General features: G+C 28.9%; 2 protein-coding genes across 2 annotated transcripts; both read left to right on the top strand.

Annotated features, from left to right (window-relative positions):
* The first annotated feature begins 10,905 nt into the window (after positions 1-10,905).
* LOC103568625 (U3 small nucleolar RNA-associated protein 14 homolog A) lies at positions 10,906-17,705 on the top strand. The gene is made up of 6 exons (XM_008545564.3): positions 10,906-11,127; positions 11,267-11,483; positions 14,020-14,322; positions 14,396-14,647; positions 15,858-16,904; positions 17,228-17,705. Exons 1-6 carry the CDS (start codon positions 11,027-11,029, stop codon positions 17,636-17,638), a joined length of 2,331 nt encoding a protein of 776 aa, XP_008543786.1. The 5' UTR covers positions 10,906-11,026; the 3' UTR covers positions 17,639-17,705.
* Positions 17,706-17,800: 95 nt separating this feature from the next.
* On the top strand, positions 17,801-20,700 carry LOC103568624 (mediator of RNA polymerase II transcription subunit 11). Its single transcript, XM_008545563.3, has 3 exons — positions 17,801-18,911; positions 20,188-20,328; positions 20,401-20,700. The coding sequence occupies exons 1-3, from the start codon at positions 18,836-18,838 to the stop codon at positions 20,607-20,609; spliced, it is 426 nt and encodes a 141-aa protein (XP_008543785.1). The 5' UTR covers positions 17,801-18,835; the 3' UTR covers positions 20,610-20,700.
* Positions 20,701-22,764: the final 2,064 nt, after the last annotated feature.

Genomic DNA, 22,764 nt, shown 5'->3' with positions numbered 1-22,764 from the left:
CACGCCTCCGGGGAAACGCCTTCAATTCTCTCCCCACCATAGGAAAAGGGAAATAATTCAATTTTGTGCCGACCTGCCCACATCCATGGAGACAAATTTTCATTTTTTATGATAGACATTATGTTCAGTAAATCGCAATTTCGTGACATGTTTTTCTCGATTTCTAACGCTGTATTTGACTGTTCTTGTAAGATAGGAAAAAAGTTAACGAATTCCAATAGATAAGCAACGAAATTATATACGAAAAAAATATAGCTCTCAGAAGTACCTATATTGTACAGTGACAGTAACAATACGCATCATATCTGTACGCTAGATTGTTACTGTAAAGATCTAGAATATCTTTCTAACAACAATACGTCAGATAGCTCTGAGATATATTCGGTATCGTTCTGAGAGCTATATGCAGTGAAAAAGTATTCATCAGTGTAAAAAAAAACGTGTGTTCGAAATAAGTATTGAATTTTTTATACTTTTGTCGGTAAATTCAACACACTATTTGTATTTTGTTTGACCAGATTTAATCGATTAATTTTTTAACACACGAAAATGCTAGTTTATACGAAAGTTGCACTTTATAAATATTATTGTCGAACCAACATACAGAATATATACCAGGTCATGGTAGTGTCTCGCGCCAAGTACACGTTCAAACACATGTATATGTGTGAAGTGTCATGGCGCGAGCCTGCCGTGTCTCTTTACCGTAGATCGAACGGTTTTAAGCTCCGGTACTATAAATACTCTCGACTATCACAAAAGAATTCTTGGAAAATTTTAGATGAAAACGAGACTTCTAAAATGATAATTTAACTTCGTGCTAATTCGTTTAAGTAACACAAAGAATGTGTTGAATTTACAACATCATGTTAATAATATAGCCTCTGTTGTTTTCACGCGTACAATAATACATATAGTAGAACCTGGATAAGTTCAAATTCAAGGGAAACGTTAAAACATTTGAGTTATCGAGAGTTTAAGTCAGAGAGGTTATTGAAATAAATTTTTTAACTTAACGAGGTTTATCGATTTTGGAAACTTGAGTAAAAGAAGATACATTTAATTCAATAGAAGTGACATTTATTATGATTTATTTCTTCAAGTAAGTTCAATTCTTCAAGAAAAAGTCAGTAATATTCTTTTGTTTCATGCATTTTTGATTTTCTACATCAATTATTCTTTCAATGTTATGTAAACAAGAGAAAATCTCGTTGTTAATGTATTCACAAGGCTCAATAAATGCTCGTAAACCATTGACAGCTTTCCTTGCGCCACCGATTGAGATTGGTGGATCTGGTGTTAGATCATTTAGAATATGTTAAAGTGTTCAATTTTCGTTTCATTTCAAGTTCCGTTCGTTAAGAAATATACTGGAAGACTAAAGTGAAAATAAATTAAGCTTTTGGCAAAAACTTTTGTTTGTATATATACTCCATACAATGACTCACTGATAGTACTTTAAGTTATGGAGGTTACCAACATACATAAGGTACCCGCGGGTAAGAAGGCCTAAGTGACAGAAATGATATTTAAAATAATCGCCCCCACGAAAGGCTACTCTAGTAGAAGGGTCTTGCATAGAGATTTTACGACACATTTATAGAGTCCCGATACCACGTTCCCTGTCTTTTATATTTCATCATCCATTATATGCTGTCGTAGTGCAGAAGAAATTATAAAAAACAATCTAGTCTTCTGACTCTTAAAAAAAATACTGATAATTTTAAGTGCTGCTGAGCAAAACAATCTAGTCTTCTGTTTCTTAAAAAGTATTGTTGCTAAATTTAAGTGATGATTCATCTCTAATAGCAATTTTATTAAGTATAGTTAAACTATTCCAGCTTGTTTAACCCGTATGGCTTATTACCCTACCGTAGTAAAATAAGGCCTATTTGTATGGTTTTTGTAAAAGTATAATTTTTTGTTTGTTTATGGTAAAAATTACCATTACTTGATTACATTTAATGGCTAATGTATTGAAATAAATATTAATGATACATTTTGATAATTAAATGCAATATTTTCGATTCTATTCAAAATATCCCTTAGCTAGGCTTTATTACCCGCTGGTACCTTATTGCAAATTTTACTAAGGTCATACACTGTAAAAAATCACCGGGCTACACGGAGAAAAAAATATAGTAATTTTTACTAAAAAATATGGGTAAAAATTACTATATTTAGATTGTAATGTTGAACCGCTATTGAAAATATAAGAAATATTATTAATCACATTAGTATATTTTACTTATCGTGGTTAGTAATTTTTAAAATACGGATAAAGGAATATTTACTATACTGCTTAGTAAAATATACATCTTAAATATGAAATAGTAAAAAACCTCATTAGTAATAATTGTAAGTCGTTTAGTAATTTTGAAAGTACGAATATTGGAATATTTACTATACTGTTTAGTAAAATATACATCCCAAATATGGAATAATACAAAACCTGCTTAGGAATAATTGTAAATCGTTTAGTAATTTTTAAAGCACGAATATTGGAATATTTACTATACTCTTTAGTAAAATATACATCGCAAATATGGAATAGTACAAAACTTGCTTAGGAATAATTGCAATTAATAATTACAATAAGCTTCCGTAATTTGAAAAGTAAGAATTAAAATTAACTGATTGTAAAAAATAATATATTTATACGAATTATTAATAAATACATAATGCATTTTTTTATCTTAATACATGAATCTTTTCATACTTATAAACAAATATATATATGTGACTATTAAAAAGATTTATAAACAATTACATTTTTAAAGTATAATTAATTAATTTGAAATCATTGATTCGAGCATAGTTGACTGTACACTAGTTGACAATTTAGTGTTAACTAGATTTATAACTATTTATCTAATTTAAAAATTATTCATCATAAAAAATTCAGTGAGTCTATAAAGGATAAATAAATGATTCAATTTGCTATTATTGTTATAACAAAACATTTAATTTAAAAAGTTATTGTCATAGTACAATATGTTGTGTATTTGTAGGAAAAGACATTAATTATGATTATATATAATAATATAATAAATATTAAGATGCTGTTAGATTCCAAAGGAGCGTCTATAACCGGCAGTTCCATTTTCACTTTTTTTAATCACAAGCACATGCATATATATTTCACCTTCACTCAAATAATCACTATACAATTTTATAGGTTATGTTTCCTGAAGACAGGTTAACAGTACACACTATTCAAAAGCCGTTTGGGCAGAACTGAGTGGAGCGCTCGCCGGGTTACAACGATATGGTTTCAACATAGTACAAAATTACTAAACGTTTAGTAATTTTTGTATACTATGTACTTAGTAGTATTTCTTATGCGCATAATAAAATTCATAATACACGTAGTAAATTTTATTTCATGAATAGCAAAATTTATATTCCGTTCAATAATTTATCAAATCTCAGAAATGTAATATTTACTATATTGCTTTGTAAAATATACTTTCCGTTGAATTGTATTTATTAAAAATTAATGTAATAAAATTTACAACTCTGTTTAAAAAAAATTCAATCATGATAGTAAAAAATCTATTACGTATAGGAATTTTTAAAATCTGCATATTGTAATAATTACTGAACTGTAAATTTTACTAAACGTTTTGGAATAATTACAAAATGAAATGTATTTATTCATTTCTGTTAGTAAATTTTACTAAAATATTGTAATTATTACTATATTTTCGAGACTCGTTTTCTCCGTGTAATGTCCTAGCGGTGTACACGGAAAGAAAATTTCACTAAAATTTACGATGTTAACATCGTAATCGTGGACTAGACTTTCATTGGTGTTAATTTTAAAATGTCTTATTTGAAAATTTACTATAGTCTTTGTTAAAATTACGTTTTAGGTTATATTCTTCACTATTTAACATCGTAACAAGACACTCAGTAGATCATATGCAACAATTTGAAAAAATTAATCAAGATCAGTCCATTAGACTTTGAGATTATCCTTAACATACACATACAATCAAAGTACGTCTTCAAATTATAGTATATACCTATATAAATATACATAATGTACATCACCCTCATGAAAAGTATACGATAGAATCTTATAGAGTGTTTCTCTTTATAGTGAAGGACTTTTGTGGATGTTACATATATAAAAGTATCAACGAATCAGCATGAAATCCCCTTGAGAAAAATATGTAGGTATCATATATATTAGGTAGCTAGATTTTTTGCTTTCTCATCTCTACTTTCACACTCTTTGTACATCCTTCTTTGTTGCTCTTCTAAATAGCTCTCCCATTCAAAACGTTGTCATGATCTAAGCGATTGAGATCAAAATAATCTTTTGTAGCTTACGCGCTTAAGTAAATGGATATCTATATTTATCTATTTATCTTCTTACTTTTTTTGATCCTCTGTTTTTTACACTCCAGACTCAATATATACTATACAATTTCAATAAACTATTTAATGTTTTTAGTAACTTGTAACAGGGAATTTTGGATTTTCCGCGCTCAGTTGCTATGATTTTCTATCATGCGCAAGGTCGATATAATCTATTACTGCCCCAGGGTTATCCGGGGTAGAGGGCGACTGTCGCCCCGAGCGGAAATCGTAGGGGCTTGTCTGTCAGTCCCACTTAGTAATAAGTAGGAGTGTCTAAGTTTTCCGGAAGTTGCCGAATTCGGTCGAGTGGGTGCACAATTATAAGTGCAGGGTGAACCCAGGCCGAGACACAACCGGAAGATCGCGACGCTTAAGCAATACAGGTAATTAATAATTTGTAGACTTGGCTTCTAATTGTGGAACCAAGCGATTATATATATAATTATTATTGATTCCAGGCCAATTGCCGGTATCCTTGATAACATTATATTAATTATTTGGAAAAGCAGGTGAAGGAGCCAGCAAAAAGGAAAACCACGAGAGGGTACGAGAACAGGAGGATACGACGACTAGACAAGGAACCGGACGCGACAAACGTGACGACAAACAAGGAACCTGAGGAGACGGTGAAAACAAAGAGGAGCCGCATCAGAAAAGAATCAGGTATTAATTAAATTAATTATTCTAGGCCGAAGCCAGAATATTAATTTAATTTAATAAATACTTAGTCGTTCGTCGGGGCAATCCGCGTCTAGGCCCGTAATAATTAATTAGTCATAAAATTTATTAAAGTAAAAATTAAGCCAGACGGTTGTCTAACCGGATCCAGGCCCAATTGACGGGTCCAGGGCGTCGTCTTATAATTCCAGGCCATTGCCGGAATTATATGCGTCATAGAAATTTCTAGGCCGATTGTGGATGACACAAACCAGAAATTTCCATGTTCTAGTTCGCGTTGTAATAAATTAAGTATTAATTAAAATAATTAAATTAAACAAAATTAATAATTAATAAATCATCATTAATAAAATTGCTGAGAATAAAATAAAAATAAAGAAAAGTAAAGACCGTAAAGTAAGAAGTCGAGTGGCCGTGAGTAAAAATGGCAGAACTTGAGTGAAGCGAGTATCGGGTACATTTTAAAAAATTTTACTGACCAAAACTCGAAATAATAAGTCTCGTGATTTCGGATCGTGGTTAAATTTAATAATTAATGTTTAGTTGTTACTAAGTAGTCAAATTAAAATTAATTAATTAATAATAATAAATTTTCCTAATTTTAATTAATTAATTTATTAAAGTGCGTGGCGAAAACAGCCATTTTAAAATTCAGAGTGCGTGAATAGAAGTCGCGGGGACTCGAGTGAGTGTATGTGTGTGCTCTGTGCTGATCAAGTAGATCAATTTTAATAAAATTAATATTGTAATCAATAATTAATTCGGGAGGTAACCGATATTTTAATTTGTAAGTCCAAAGGTAGTTGGCAATAATTTTAATCGAGTGAGTGTGTGTGTGCGATGCCAAGGTAGTGGCTATGTAGTTTAAGTAATTTTAGTCGCCAAAGGTAATTGGTAATTGTAATAAGGTAATTGGTAATTGTTATAAGGTCTAAGGTTATAAGATATAAAGTTCAAGGGTTTATAAGGTCTAGGAAAATTATAAGGTTTCATTTACAAAATTTGTGAAATAAATAAAAGTGAATATCGTTGTAATAAATAAATCTAAATTATTTATAAAATTATCCTTCCTCTTCCTACTCTTACAATTAAATTTTACAACGACCATGAGTATTAAGAACCGGTTCTGGAAGACCGTTTAATCCTTCCAGTGGCGCCCTTAAAAAGGTATATTAAGGACGACCAAGGTAACAGTCCCCCTGTTATAAACTCTTAATACTTTTAATCTTATTTTATTTATCTAGTGCGCAAGTAAATTTTGTGTATACATTTATACATCTAGCAATAAATAGTAAAAGTAATGAATTTATTAGTGTACGTGCATCAGCATATCTTCAAAAATATATTAAAAATTGTATATTAATTCTATAAGAGGTAGTCAGGCTTAATTTATCAATAATTTCGATACAAAGTCTATGTTATATTAGCAATTTATTAAAGATTTATAGTTCACAATATATAAAGTCGCAGGTGACTTATAGGGTAGGCAATCTATAAGGAAATATAACAATAATGATAATAATCGAACAGAACATGTTTGTTTTATATCAATATATTGTCCTACATTTATATAGTAGCCATGGATACCTCAGTAACAACGGATAACTTTAGTTTACATTGGTATGGAATAAGTCAGTTGACGCCAATGAATAAATTACATCCTGATTGAACTACTGTAATATTTTGGATTTAATCGTCTATTTCTAAGTAGTATTTAAAAATGTCAACTGCTCGAATTACTAGTGTGACTACAGATTCAACTTCGTTGCAGAAAAAAGCTTATGAACGACATCGAAAACGAGTAAGCGAACATGTGTACATATATATACATACATATAAATACAGTAAAAAATATTGTGTATCTGTGTTAAAAACGGTCCGTGTTAAATTTTTTGTGTTAATTCTTTTGTGTCAAATCCATAATATTATATAAATTATATATAATGAATATCCATTAGACTGTGTCAAAATAAGTTTTTTTTTTCGATTAAAGGTATCTTAAAAGTTTCTTCAATATGAAAAAAAATTCTCCTAAAGTTTGAGTTCAATATCTCAAAAATTAAGCTGGCGCAAAGGGGGACCTCCTTTCCCATTTAAATAACATTATAAAATTTTTATTTTCAAAATAACTACAAGAAGAAATTTTTTAATTAATTTTTCTCTCGATTATCTTATAGAAAATTTAATTTTCTACAAAATTGTCTATGTCCATTTTTTTTCTAAACTCAACAGAAACGAAGTTACACATGGAAAAAAAATCTCACCATTTCTCACCAAAAAATCAGTATATTAAATCAGTATATTTACTGGCAGAAACTTGATATCGCAGAATGCTCGGACTACGATAACGAGTTCTTTTTTAATAGGATGTGTAGAAGGGAAGCATTAGAATATGAGGATGATGCCGTAGTGTGAGTGACGACAAGTTAACATTGGACTTCTTCATTGTTCATTTGTCTTAAGAAAAAATATATTTTTACAAACCAACGACAAATCAAGAAGGATTATAAAAGAATCATAAAGCCAGATTATGAAATACTCGATAGTATTATAGTTATATATTGCATGCGCCTCACGTTTTTCATTTTAAATCTTACAAGTATTTTCATAACTATTAAAAATTCACAATTATAAATTTTCAGGACTATCAGTAAGAAGTTCGGAATTTGTATATGGTTTTAAATTTTCATGAGATTGAGAAATATTATTTTATACTTTTTAGTTTGTTTTAAAAACGTGGTATATTAAAAATTTTTTTTATTTCGATAATTATTTTCTGCTTTTTAGAATTGTGTGAGTGAAATTTTGAAATCGATTTTAAAGGCCTGAATAAGATAATGATGGAGACATGCGACAAATTTCAGGTTTATGACAGTTTCTTTTCACTTAATCAAATCTGAAATAGAAAATCGCTATTTCTACCTACCAATATATCAAACTCATTTTTTATAAGATTTATAGTTCAAAATATTAAAACAAATCAAAGCCAGATTCTTGGTAGTTAAAAATTTTGAATATATGACTCTATTCATGGTGCTGGAAGTCCTAGTCATTACATTCTTTCCATCTCCTTCATTGTATTTTCATTACACGGTGTTTGTTTATCTGTCATCCAGTTGTGAGCTATATTCAAGAATATAACTCATCCAGAAATTAGTTTTAAATTAATTATAGAAAATTCGTACTGAACAGACAAATAAACGAATATGAATTTTTCATTCGATTTTTTTTTCATTTATTTTTGTTTTTTTCATGTTTATCTTCCTCTTCTTGTGTTTCTTCTTCTCATTTTAAAAAAATTTTTTTCATTTTTTTGCATTGTCGAGTTAACAAAAACGTGGTAAAAAAGTGTAAATGTTAACATTTTTTTGTGTCGCCACTGACAATTAAAAAACTGTTGAATTTCCTACTGTTATTACTCAAAGTTTAACACTAATTATGAGTCATGTGGGGCAAGTGTGCGCAGTGGGCATTTCAGTTCAAAATAAATGGGTTCGCGCGGACTTACCCACAGCGTAAACTTGCTTCACATGACTGTAATGTTAAAATTCAAACACAAATAGTAGGCGTTAAAAATTAACACAAATATAGTGTGAATCGTTTCTAACACACAAATTATTTTGATTTTAACACAATTTTTCTTACTGTGTCTATGTTCATATCATATAAATCAAATAATTTTTCATCCATTGCTTTTTTAAAGGTGAAATCAGCAACATCAGCTATTGATATGAGAACTCCTAAAACTATACCGCATATTTTGAATGATGCTAAAAAATTACAATTGCAAAAAGAAAGACAAGCACAAATTATAAAAGATAATTTTATTCTTTTGAAAAAACTTCAAAACATCATGTATGGTCGTAGCCGGAAAAAAAACTATTGTCTTAATGAAAAAAAATCTGAATGCATTCGATTTTATTAACTATACCTATAAGATGCAACTTTTTCTTTTTACGAACTTTGTATTTTTTATAATTACATAGTACATAAGCCTGCGTATGTATGTGTTGACACATATGTAGTGAATACAAAAAGTAGTGAAATTAAATATTTAATGAAAAATTAAGAGTGCTGTTTAATAAAGATTTAGTTCAGTAACTTATAAAAACCTATTACTTAATAAATTTTAAAATTATGTAACAAAAAAATTTGAAATGAATCATCACGGAGAAAAAAATATAGTAAATTTTACAAAAAAATATATGAGAATAATTACTAAATTTAGATAGTAATCTTGAAATGCTTATGATTTATTTGAAAAATTCATAAACAGATAAGCATATTTTACAAGTCGTTTAGTAATTTCTCATATACTGGCTATGGAAAATCTCCTATATTGCTTATTAATTTTTAGTTATATTTAGTAAATTTTACTATCCCGTTTAGTAAATTTTACTATATTAGAAGGGAAAAAATTAAATTAAATTTTTATTAGCTTTTAACTTTTTATTATTATTGCTATCATTTTGATTACTATTGTCATTTATGTCATCTGTATTGGTGTTGGTGTCGATTTTTGTTTTTTAAAAAATCACTTGTTTCAACCAAGATTCGAACCCTGATCTACCGCGCGCGAGTCTTTTCCTATGTCTGACGGTTTTTTTTTTTTTTTTAAAGAAGTTTATTTGCAAATTATAAATATACATAGCTCGTACATAATATTTTATTTTATTTTATTTATATTGATTAGGCCGCAAATAACTTAAAAAAAAGCCTTTATTATTATTTTGATTTAAGAAGATGGTTGTCCCATTGCCTTGGGCAGCTCACATCCATTGGTTATCGTGCTGGTCCTTGTACTCCTTATTTGTTGTTGGTTAGATTATTTATTTCTTTATTTTTTTTTTCTTTTCTCTTTTTAGTAGCCATGATGTAAAATTTTTAAAACTTCATCTAACTTTTTGTCTATTTTTTATTTGGGTAGTATATACATATATACACACTTGAATGTAAATATAAAATTTACAGACAAGCAGTCCAACCTTTGGTTTTTCTTCTTCTTAGGATTTTTCTGTGTGGTGTCTCTTCTGTCAACCACCAGTATTTGTCACTGAGTCTCACTCCTAAAGATTATAGATTCACATTTTTCCGGGTTAATTCTCAAATTCCACTGCTGATATAGTCTGTTTATTTTGTTAAGGAGGTCGTTAAGATCGTCTTTTAGTTTTTCAGGGTTATTGCCAATAATATATGCAATAATGTCATCTGCAATATATCTTGCTCAGCGTTTACTCCAAATCTATGTCTGACGGTCCGATGTCTCTTTAGGACAAAAGTTTCAGAACCTGCAATACATATTTGTATATGCTATCCCCACCAACTTTTAATTTTATCTATGCATAGTAGAATTTACTATACAGATAGTAAAAAAATATAATCGTGTTAGCAAAAAATACATTACGTGTAGTAATTTTTAATATTTTGTATAGTAACAAATCCTATATTGTATTAGAAAATTTACTTTCTTAAATTTGTATTTATTAATAGTACTTGTATTAAAATTTACTATACAAATAGTAAAAAATATAATCGTCTTAGCAAAAAATACATTACGCATAGTATTTTTTAATATCCTATGTAATTAATACGAACTAGTAAATTTAACAAAACGTTTAGTAATAATTACAATACAAAATGTATTTTTTCATATCGGTTAGTAAATTTTACTATAGTATTGTAATTTTGGCAGCAAATTTCAGGTAATTTTAACATCAAATTACTGTCAATTTCAAGCTAAAGTAGCAGATTCTGATTGATTCGGACATGTAGGAATCTAACATATACACTATAGGTAATTCCACGTGCAGCCTTATCATCTTTCTTTGAGCATGCGCATATCATACCAGGCCATGCTGCCGGTGCTCTCACCTGTGTCCTCGTGTTGCTGGTGATAATAAATTTATATTTTAAATGATTGAGTGTCATATTGTTGTAATTGTTGTTTAAATATTACTTACGTGAGAAGAAAAAATATACAATGAGTAACGAAGAAATAAATGACGAGTGTGATGAAGATATTTCTAAACAACATTCCGAGTTGTTAAAATCCGTTGCAGAACTTGATCACAACTTTTTAAAGTAATTAATTTAGTTTATTTTTTTATAAAATATTTTTGGTAGATCAATTATTTTAAATCGCTTTCATAAATTATTTGTGAATGTTGTCATTTATTTATTAATGGGAATAGATTGTAATAATATATGTTCTTATTTTCAGAATAAAAATACCAGAGAGAAGTGAACTAACCTCTGAAATCTCTGAATTCCATTTACCGCGTGATGGAATTGCTGATGAAGATCCTATTCGTATAGATAATTTAGTTAGAACACTTCGAGGAAAAAAACAATGTTTGAAACTTGGTGAGCAATATAAAGCTACAAAGAAACGAGCAAAGGTTTTATCTAAACCATTAGAAAAACCAGCTGAAGAAAAAGTAAGGAAAATAAATGTTGGAAAGTCTAAAAGTGCACACCTCAATCGCTTATGATAATTATTAATTTTTTTATTATTACTTTGATTATATTATTATTTAAATCATTTTTTTACATTACTAATTCATGGTTGCGAATTCTTTAATGAGAATATTTGCAATTAAAAATTAAATTTTTAATCCGTAATTGAAATTGTATCGATTAAAATTACGAAATTAACTTTTAATTCAACAACTTGAATTGAAAAATTGAAAAATTAATTTTAATTCAACATTTAAAAATTGATATTTAATCCGGCACGAGAGATTCGAAATTGAAAAATTAATTTAAATGTACACACGTGGGATTAAAAATCAAAAAACTAATTTTTAATCAGACAAGTAAAATAAAAAATTAAAAAATTAGTTTTTAAATTGACACGTGGGTTTAAATTTTCAAAAATTAATTCTAGTTCAGAAACGTGGGATTAAAAATTAAAAAATTACTTGTTAATTCAAATACGTGGAATCAAAAATTGGAAATTACTTCTTGATTTAGATACGGTACGCAATCAGATAAGTAATCATGACAAAAAATTTGACGGCACATAACAGGAAAGAATACTGTTTTACTTGACCAAGTTTAAATATTTTTAAACTTACTCTTGATAGTCAGATATAATATAATTTGGAATAAAAAGATCATTCATAGTTGAGACATTTGAGAATTAAATTTTTTGAATAATTTTCAGTGTAAACAGAGAATTTATAATTAAAACAACACTAATCCGATGTTCGGAGTTTAAAATTTTTTATTTAATTTTTAATACGAAAATAGAAAATTAAAAAATGGAATGTAATGTTTGAATCCCCTCTAGCTATGGCTAATTAAAATTTTTTATTTAATTTTCAATTGTTACATATGGAATTTGAGATTAGAAAGAAATTTTTGAATCTGGTTTTCCGAATTGAAATTGTTTATCTAATGTTTTATTTTCAAACGTAGATTTAAAAACTAAGCCATCACATTTTAACGCTACTTTACGAATTAAAAATTTGAAATTTAATTTTTAATTCAAAAATGTAGGATTAAAAATTAAAAAATTATTTTTAATTTGTTGTTTTTGGATTATGAAGTATAAAAAAAAATTTAATTGAAGCACTAATGCAATTATAAATTTAATGCGCTATTTGCAACCCTGTTTGGAATGATTTGCGATTTTGTAACTCTTAATTATAATGAATCATTCCAAAATTGTCTGAATTATTTTGCTTTCGAGTATAAATTTTAGAACGAGTCATTTTAAATCATTGAATTAAAAAATAACGAAATATTATTTTATGATCTGAAATTATTACAGTGATTAAAATTGTCGAGTTATTTTGAATTAAATTAAATTAAGAAATAATATTGGAATTTTTGGTTCCTCGGCTGATTTAAAATTATTTGAATGATTTTGAATTACATTAAGGGTTTAATCTAGTTTATGAGCTAAAAAAATAGTTAATTTTTGGGAATTTCTTACGAGTTTACCATGAACAGTAAATATACAAACACTGCTAGGGATGATAAATGAAGTCTTAAATTATAAAAAAAAATATTTTTCATTTATCTTTATAAGTATGTTCATACAGAAGGTGTACTCTAACGGAGTGCCATAATTTAGAGGCAGGTCGGCTCAATCACGATATCTCAGCACCGGCTTATCTGAAACAGAAATATCAAAGTGTTTTAGATTCGGTATGACAGTAATTACGAAATAAACTAGCGATATTAATTTTGGACTATTTTTACTAATTTTAACTAACAAAAATAAAAAAAATTGAAAAAAAGTGTTCTTCTTTCGCTGTTATTTGTAGAAAAAAATTAATTAAAATCAAAATTCAAGTATGATTTTAGTCTATTCTATAACTACTCATGTGTAGAATATGTAGTTAAAATTTCAGAAGGATCGGCCTACTGGTTCCGGAGAAATCGTGATTGGCGTCAGCGAAAACATAGTTTTGAGATAAACGTGTTTGAAGTTTTTTTAAATAAAAAAAAAATCTTACCAAAATTTAATCTGCGATGCCTGCACAGTACGAAGTGCTTTTTTCTTGTTCAAAACTTTCGTTTGCTTCTAACTTGGCCTTCTTTTTTTCCGTTCTGCTCTCTTGATGTGTCCAAGCTATGGTTCACATATATCATACGCGTAAAATCGTGGTTGTCGACCTTTGGATTCAGAAAAATACATTTACACTGCTCGGATCCCCATAAAAATTTGGCACAATATACTTGGATACATATACATTAAAAAAGTTTTTAAAAAATGAAAGCGATTTTTGAAAAATGACCAACTAGACACCCTTAATAAATTATCTTGTATACAATTTATCTCGTATACAATTTAACCTAGTTTAGTGTAATCAAAAAAGTGTAGAGATGACTTAACGTAAGTAATGTGTTGAAAAAATAATTTCGATCGTAAGGCACACAGCACGTTCGCGCTTGAAGTGTGCAAAATATCAATAATTTAAAGTTGTTAAATTTAATATTTAAGCTTAACAATTCTACTTTCAGTTAAAACGTGAAGTTTGTTTCGAAAATAACAGCGAATATTTGAAAAAATGGAACGCAGTTGTCACCAAGAACAGAGTGGCAGATCACTTGGTATTTCCAATAAATAAATTGCCTTCAAGTAAACTTCAGAAGAGTGGAAAAGTTGGATACAATCGAGTACAGTCAGATTTAGAGAAAGAATATGCTGCATTGGAACCAGAGAAAGAAACTGAAGATGATGAAGATAAACTTGATAAATTTGCTATGACAAAAGAAGAAATGATACAAAGAGCGAAAGAGAACGCTAAATTCCGCGCTCAACAAGTGAGTTGTTAATTGTTTTTTTTTAAGCATAAATTATTATTTCAAACAAAATAAAAATTGTTAAATATTTCAGTCTTATAAAGCAGAAAAAGCGCATAGAAGGAATAAGATCAAGAGTAAAAAGTTTCATAAAATTGAAAAAAGAGCTAAAATTAAACAACAGTTTGAAGAATTTGATAAACTTCAAAAGGACAATCCTGAAATCGCTCTACAGAAACTGGAACAATTAGATAAAGCTAGAGCGGAAGAACGAATGTCATTGAAACATAAAAATACCGGTCAATGGGCTCGAAATAAACAGGTTCGAGCGAAATATGATAAAGAGGTAATTTTATTTTTTTTTTTTAAGTCCATTAAATTGGAAATTTTCTACGGTTCAATTAATTAAATCGTATCTATTTCACACTAATTCTTATTCATTAGTAGATTCTATGGAAATCTGACGATTGTATTCGTACTCATCACCCAACTTTCCAAAAATTTTACTATTTTTTGTCTCAGCTAGTCGAGTAGGTTCCAAAAATACCATTGATTCAAAAGTTAACGCGCCTTTCTCCCACTATAGCGACACCGATTCTATGCTGATCTTGATTGAAACCGTATACTTATTCTTTAGTTAAAGAGTTCGGTTCAGTTTAAAGATGAGCTAATCTGCACAGAAAGTTGAGAAATTATGGTCGTTTATAGATTTTTTAATTTTTCAAAAAATTTAACTTTTCTCGATTTATCTTTAAATAACTTTTGATCCTAAAGAGATAATCTATTTTTGGTGATTGAATCTTTATGTTCATTCGATTTGCTTTAATTCAAGCTATGTTGCTTACTCTTTTGATAATTTTTTCTAATACTTCGATGAATTTCAAAATTTTCAGAAAAATAGAAAAAAACATTTTTTTTACTTTCTCATTTAATAACTTTCAAGTAATACATAATAGTTGAATCTTGTTAATATTTTTATGTAGCTTATCTAATGAGCTTCATATTTCAGTGCTATTTTTTTATATTCAACGAAAATTAGCTATTTATTTATTAAAATTTAGCTGTTGCATGCGTTCTTGCACTTTTTAATAAATTCATGTAACTGTTCCAATTCTGATTACTGTCGTGTAACACTTTTAAAATCTCAACATTAAAGTATGCATAAAGTATTTTGTTAAAAATTGACAAGCATAAATATAATTGATCTTATAAGCTTTAGATGAACCTTTAAACGCCAACGTCTACCTTACGGATTTAAATAATTAAATAAATAATGAAAAATCTACTTCCATTTCGGCTGCCGAATGACCTTTTTTTTTGTTCGCTTATGATAAAAATTGCCATTACTTGATTAGATTTTATGGGTAATGTATTGAAATAAAGATTAATGATACATTTGGATAATTAAATGCAATATTTTCGATCCTATTCAAAATCTCCCTCAGCTAGGCATTATTACCCGCCGGTATCTTAATTTGTATTTAAGTACTACTTTATATAGTCATTCGTAATTTATATCAAAGACCTAATAACTTAAATCTATTATTGATCAATAGAGTCGTCAAGTACTAGCTCAACAACTATCGATTAGTCGTGAGTTAACGCAAAAAATCAGAAAGGATGACAGTGAAGAAGATGAAGACGAAAATTTGGAGACACATTTTATAAGAACTGCATCAGGATCATTAGAATATAATCCTTGGGTAAACAACGAGATAAAAATACCACAGACGGAAGAAAATTTAGTCGAAGAAAAACAAAGAAAAATTTGTGGTGAAGAAGATGAAATTTCACGTAATCTCGTAAAAAAATCAATTCAGTTATCAAAACTGAAAACTTCTAGTTTTTCGAACCCTGTAGAGCAAGTAACTATAGAATACCTAAATGATAAAAGTCCGGAAGATACAAATGGGTCAGGTAAAAAACGAAAGATAAAAGAGTTAAAGTGTGCCAAAGTCAGCAAAGTAGAAAAAGTTAAAGACAAAGATTTGGAAAAAACGGATAAGCCAACAGATAATTCTGGAACATCAAAGTGGTTGGTTGAAGTATGCGATGATCTCAATGAATCAACTCACTCCACTAGTTCAAAATTACCAAAGATTAGTGAAATATTCGAAACTATGGAAAGTAAAAGCAAACAAAAAGTTTCGAAAAAGTTGAAGATGCTGAAGCGGAAATTGAAAAGTAAAAGTGTAAGCAAGACTAAAAAAATGAAAACGAATTTAGACGATAAAAACTCTGACTTGTCGTTTAAAACAAAAGCGAATCGTCCAGTTATAGATGAAGCATTGAACGAAAAAAGCTCAGGCTATGATGATCAATCTAATGAAGAAGTTAAATCAACTGAAGTCCAATCAGAACAACGTGAATTAAATCCAGCATCGAAAAAACCTTTGACAGAAATAGATCCAAATAATTTCATAAATGCCAAATCTAAGCATTTGAATTTGAAGACTCGATTACCTGATGCTTCAGGAAATGAAGGTGATGTTTTGGATGATAGTGATGAGGAGGAACAAGAAGAAATTCGACAAAACATCATAAGTGAAGCATTTGTGGATGATGATGTCGTGAACGAGTTTAAGAACGAGAAAGAAGCAGAGGTAAATAAAATTTGATACTTTTTTTTTCACCATACCTGCGCTGAAAGTTTAAATTCCTGCCCTGTTTAGAGGAGGGTCGCAATTTTCTTTTATGAGAAAACAAATAATAGAAATTAACACGTGCCATTATTTCTACAGAGGCAGAAATTTGAACTTTCAGGTGCAGGTCTGGTGAACAATCGTATACACACTAAGGAAGGAAAATAGAACAATCCAGGTTGGAATGTTCTACTTTCCTCTCTTGGTGAGTAATATACTATTTAAATATTTACATGAGATAAGAAGTCAATATTAAAGTATTATAATGCAATTATTATTTTTAGCAAAAAAAATCTCAAGTAACTCATTTAGAAACGAATCTTCCTGGCTGGGGATCATGGGCTGATAAAAATTATAAAACATCACAGCGTAAAAAGCGCCGGTTTATTACCGATTTCAATGATAAAACTCCTAGGAAAGATAAGGCGAAAGAAAATCTTATATTACTTGATGACAGCCATGCGTCAATTAAACAACACCAAGTCAATGATTTGCCACATCCATTTATGACTGTAACTGATTTTGAAGCCAGTATACGAGCGCCTATTGGCCGTAATTTTGTTCCGGAAATTACTCATCGGCAGCTTATTAAACCACCAATCAAGACACGAATGGGAACAATAATTGAGCCAATGGATGAGGATATTCTTTTGAAGAAAAAATCGTCTACTACTCAAAATGAAATTAAATTATAAACATTTATTTATTGTTCTATGTATACGTACATATTAATTATTATAAATCGACATTTATCAAATTTTATATTAATGACCATTTTTTAATCGTGAATTTGTTGTGATTTGAAGTACAAGATCTAATACCCGATCAGGGAACTAGTACTCGATCATTTCTTGTATTTGTATATATTAGGGTGGCGCAAAAAAACCGACTATTTTTTTTTCGAGTCTCTTCTGAAAATTTGTTGGCTTACGATGTTTTAAGAAGCCTCTTCAAAAATCGACGATAAAAAATTTTCAAGAGATCGCTCACGAATTTTTAAAATATCAAAAATGATTGAAATTTGAATTTTTATTTCAAATTTTTTTCTTTCTCGTGGCAGCAAGCGAAAAAACCTAAAAATTGAATTAAAAAATAAAAAAGTATGTAAATAACTTATTATTTCTATTTCTCTATTATATTTCCATTCGTTCTGATGCAAATTGATGGTGAAAAAATCGAGAAGCTTTATTATCAATATTCAAGGGTCGCTCGAGACGTTCAAAAGGCAGCACTCGGAAACATTCAAAATTTTTGAGCGAGGTTTAAATATTTAAATTTTAGGCTTATATTTTCCGCGTAGTCACGACTTCACAAATATGAACTATTGCTGCCACTGAAAGAAAAAATTTAGAAGTAAATTCCGAATTTCAGTCATTTTTAATATTTTCAAAATTCGTGAGCAACCTCTTGAAAATTTTTTATCGTCGATTTTTGGAGAGACTTCTTAAAACATCTTAAGCCAACAAATTTTGATAAGAGTTGACATTTATATTATTTATCGAAAACATCATATAATTGATTGTAAATTTGAAAATTTCTTAGGTTTTTTTTTCTTAAACCATTCTAAAACAAATTTTTTCTTTTTAAATTAGACATTTAAAATGTGCGCTCGACCAAATTCGCTATTATGCTGCTCTCAAGCGGAGGAGTTTGGCAAAACGGAACCCTATTTATGTACAATAGCAGATATGCTATCAATAAGGTTATGAAAAGAGAATTGTTATGATAGAATATAGTGAATTTGTAATGTGTTTTTTGGAGTAACTTTAAATTGAACTATTTCTCTAATTTCAATTCAATCAGCTACACTAAGTTATTAATTAATTAATAATAATTTATTTATATATCTTGATTAAGTAAATTTGTCGGATTTGTAAAAAAATTGTACAACTATGACACCGCCAATGGAACGCATTCAAATTTTAGAATTAATTGAAAAAGATATAATCAACTGTTTACAAAGTGCTGGTAAGAACCTTTTATTTCATTTTTTATTTTTATAAACCAGGATACAAAATATATACAAACATTCGTACAAAAATATAATATATATATTAGACAGCCAAAAAAATCGACTACTTTTTTTTTTCGTTCGATACTGTGAAAATATTATTCCTGACAAAAAAAAATTATTGTGCGAGTTTGAGCCCTTAATATTGATATCAAGAGGTGTATCGTTACGACTATTTGTTTTTTTGACAGAAATTTCATTTTTTACCCAAAACTCGTAAATCATCTATCTGAAAAATTCGAGCAGAGTATATTCTAAAAGAAAATGAATTACCTACAAAACATTTCTCATAGTAAATTGACATAAAACGAGCCGTTTCCTTGTAATCGTGCCTTAAATATTGATTTGTTTTTTAAATTCTTTGTTTCTATTTTGGATTTTTGTAACTTCTAGAAGTATTGAAATTTTTTCTAGTCAAGATACATATTTTTGAAGGAAATTTGATGCTCTACAAAAAAGGTCTCTTAACATTTTTTACTAAATTCACTCCTTCAAAAGTTATTCAAGGTTGAAGTTGAGTCAAAACGACTTAAATAACCTGAATAACTTTCGAAGGAGTGAATTTAGTAAAAAATGCTAAGAGACCTTTTTTGTAGAGCATCAAATTTCCTTCAAAAATATGTATCTTGACTAGAAAAAATTTCAATATTTCTAGAAGTTACAAAAATCCAAAATAGAAACAAAGAATTTAAAAAACAAATCAATGTCGAAGACACGATTACAAGTAAACGGCTCGTTTTACGTCAATTTACTAAAAGTTTTTCCGTAGGGAATTCAATTTCCTTTAAGAATATACATTGCTCAAATTTTTGAGATAGATGATTTACGAGTTTTGGATAAAAAATGAAATTTCTGTCAAAAAACGAATAGTCATATCGATACACCTCTTAATATCAATATTAAGGACTCAAACTTGCACAATAATTTTTTTTTTGTCAGGAATAATATTTTCACAGTATCGATAAAAAAAAAATGTCGATTTTTTTAGGCCAGTCTAATATACATATGTATCCAGATGAAAATCATTTGTAAAGTAAGGGACCCAGTTTCTGGTCTTTAAGAGTGTCATTTGGTTATACTATGATAATTAATGTAAGGTTTAACTTTATGAGAAAAATAATAATTTTATTGACTAGTTTAGAATTTGTCAAATAAAGCCATGTGCGTAAAATAGGTATTTGAATTGCACTAATAATTTTCCGTTGTAATTGATAATTAATAATCAATATTTAGGTCAGGCCTTTGTGGAACTTAGTAAAGAAAAATCAAGTCTGAAACAAGCTGAAGGTCAAACACATCAATTTTTAAAATTACTGGGTACTGTTGAGTCAAAACTAAGTGAACAAATTAATTATCTTACTCAAGTGTCCACAGGTATGATTCAAATTATTAAAAATTTATGGATTACATAAGAACAAAATCAATTTTATTTGATCTGTCTTCCAGGGCAGCCACATGAAGGATCAGGTTACGCGAGTCAGAAAGTTTTGCAAATGGCTTGGCACAGACTGGAACATGCGAGAAGTAGAGTTAATGAATTAGATCGTATTAAAAATAAGCATCTTCATGGGAGATCCAATAGCAGACCAACACAATCGTTACCACCTGCAGCAAGTGCATCAGTACAAAGTTCAACCTCAAATCCTAGTTCTTAATTTTGTTAATGGGTAATTTTAATTTTGTAAAAATAAGTATTTTGTAAAAGTTAATAAATTCACTGCTATTATTAATATTATACATTTTAATTGATATATACTTATTCATATTATGTACGATTCAAGTCTTTGATCATCACGTTTATTGACAAAAATAATATTTATTTATTTATAAGATAATGGGACTGCTGCTCCCTGTGATCACAAATCACAAAAAAAATATATAATGTAGAGTAAAATTACTATATTTGTTTTAAATTCATCTAACGACAGTTAGCGTGATCTTAAGTGAAAGCGAATTCCGAAAATTGCAACCAGTAATTATAAAAAAACACTGAAAAGACTCTTTTTAGGGTAATCGGGTGAGGCTGCGTCTTACCATTTTATCTCAAAGCGATATGTTGACCAATACGAGAAACTGCTACGTCTTGATTTAAATCAATTCAATTATAATACTATAAAGATGAGGGTGACCCAAAAATACCGACTATTTTTTTTCGAGTCTTTTATAAAAATTTATTGGTTTACAATGTTTTAAGGAGCCCCTCCAAAAATCGACGATAAAAAATTTTCAAGAGGTTGCTCACGAATTTTTAAAATATCAAAAATGATCGAAATTTAAATTTTGATTTCAAATTTTTTTCTTTATCGTGGCAGCAATAGTTTATATTTGTAAAATCATGACTACGCTGGAAATTTAAGGCCAAAATTTAAATATTTAAACCTCGCTCAAGAATTTTGAATGTTTTCGAGTGCTGTCTTTTGAACATCTCGAGCGACCCTTGAATATTGATAATAAAGATTCTCGATTTTTTCACCATCAATGTGCATCACAATGAATGGAAATATAACAGAGAAATTGAAATAATAAGTTATTTACATACTTTTTTATTTTTTAATTCAATTTTTAGGTTTTTTCGCTTATTCAAAACTTACCAAATTTTATTGTTTAAGACTGTCGTGTATATTTTTGATTATGCAAAAGTTATATTTTAGTGAAATGACCATAATTGAGTTATAAAAAAATATAAAAACTAATTCAAAGTATTAGTCACATATTATCAGTTAATATTCAAAATTCTTGAGCGCCGTTTAAACATTTAAATTTCGGGCTGAAATTTTCAACACAGACATGATTTTACAAATATAAACTATTGCTGCCACTGAAAGAAAAAATTTGGAAGTAAAAAATCTGAACTTCAATCATTTTTGATATTTTAAAAATTCGTGAGCGACCTCTTGAAAATTTTTTATCGAGCTGATTTTTTTAAAGACTTCTTAAAACATCGTAAACCAACAAATTTTCATGCGAGATCGAAAAAAAAATCGGTCTGTCGGTTGAACCTGTGGGCCAGCCCCAAAACTTACCGCCCATTTCAAGCTCCTTGAGCACGAAAAATTGTTGTGGATACATTTTCGAGCTCGAAAATACTTTTGTATGCCTTTGTTTTTGAAAAATAACGATTTTTACCATTTTTTCTAAAACGATATCTCTCGAACGAATAAACCGATTGAGACGTTTAAGGTGGCAATCGACGCGTTTTATCGAGTTCTACAACTGATCAGATTTTCAAATTGATTTATTGAGTCGTTTTTGAGAAATTTCCAAAATACTAAAAAAAATTTTTTTCTTTAATTCTTTCGTAAACGGTTTCTCTTTAACGAATGAACCGATTTTGATTGTTGAGGCGGCATTTGACGCGGCTTACAAAGTTTTAGAGCTGATTAGATTTTGGAATCAATCCATCGAGCGAATTAAAAGTTATTAAAAAAAAAAACATTTTTGAACGAATTATATTTTTGAAATATCTCCGAACATACTCTACCGATTAAGCTCAAATTTTCAGTGTTTATAGTAAATAATAAGCCGCGTCGAATGACACCTCGAAGATCAAAATCGGTTCATCCGTTCAAAAGTTACAGAATATTTACATACGTACGTACATACATACATACACTCGGACATCATCTTGAATTTAGTCAGAATAGCTTCCTAGAACCTCAAAACGTCGACATCTGTTGGAATTTCGATTTTCATCAATCGGGGTGAAACCAATAACTTTCCGAACTTTTGAAAATTTGCAATTTTTTTAGCGGGAAGTTGAAAGTAGTCGTTTTGCGCCACCCTACTGTATATTAGTCATATGTAGAATAA

The sequence above is a fragment of the Microplitis demolitor genome, chromosome 4, assembly GCF_026212275.2.
Source record: "Microplitis demolitor isolate Queensland-Clemson2020A chromosome 4, iyMicDemo2.1a, whole genome shotgun sequence".
Classification (NCBI taxonomy): Eukaryota; Metazoa; Arthropoda; class Insecta; order Hymenoptera; family Braconidae; genus Microplitis; species Microplitis demolitor.
This window is presented reverse-complemented; position numbering and strand designations above follow the sequence as displayed.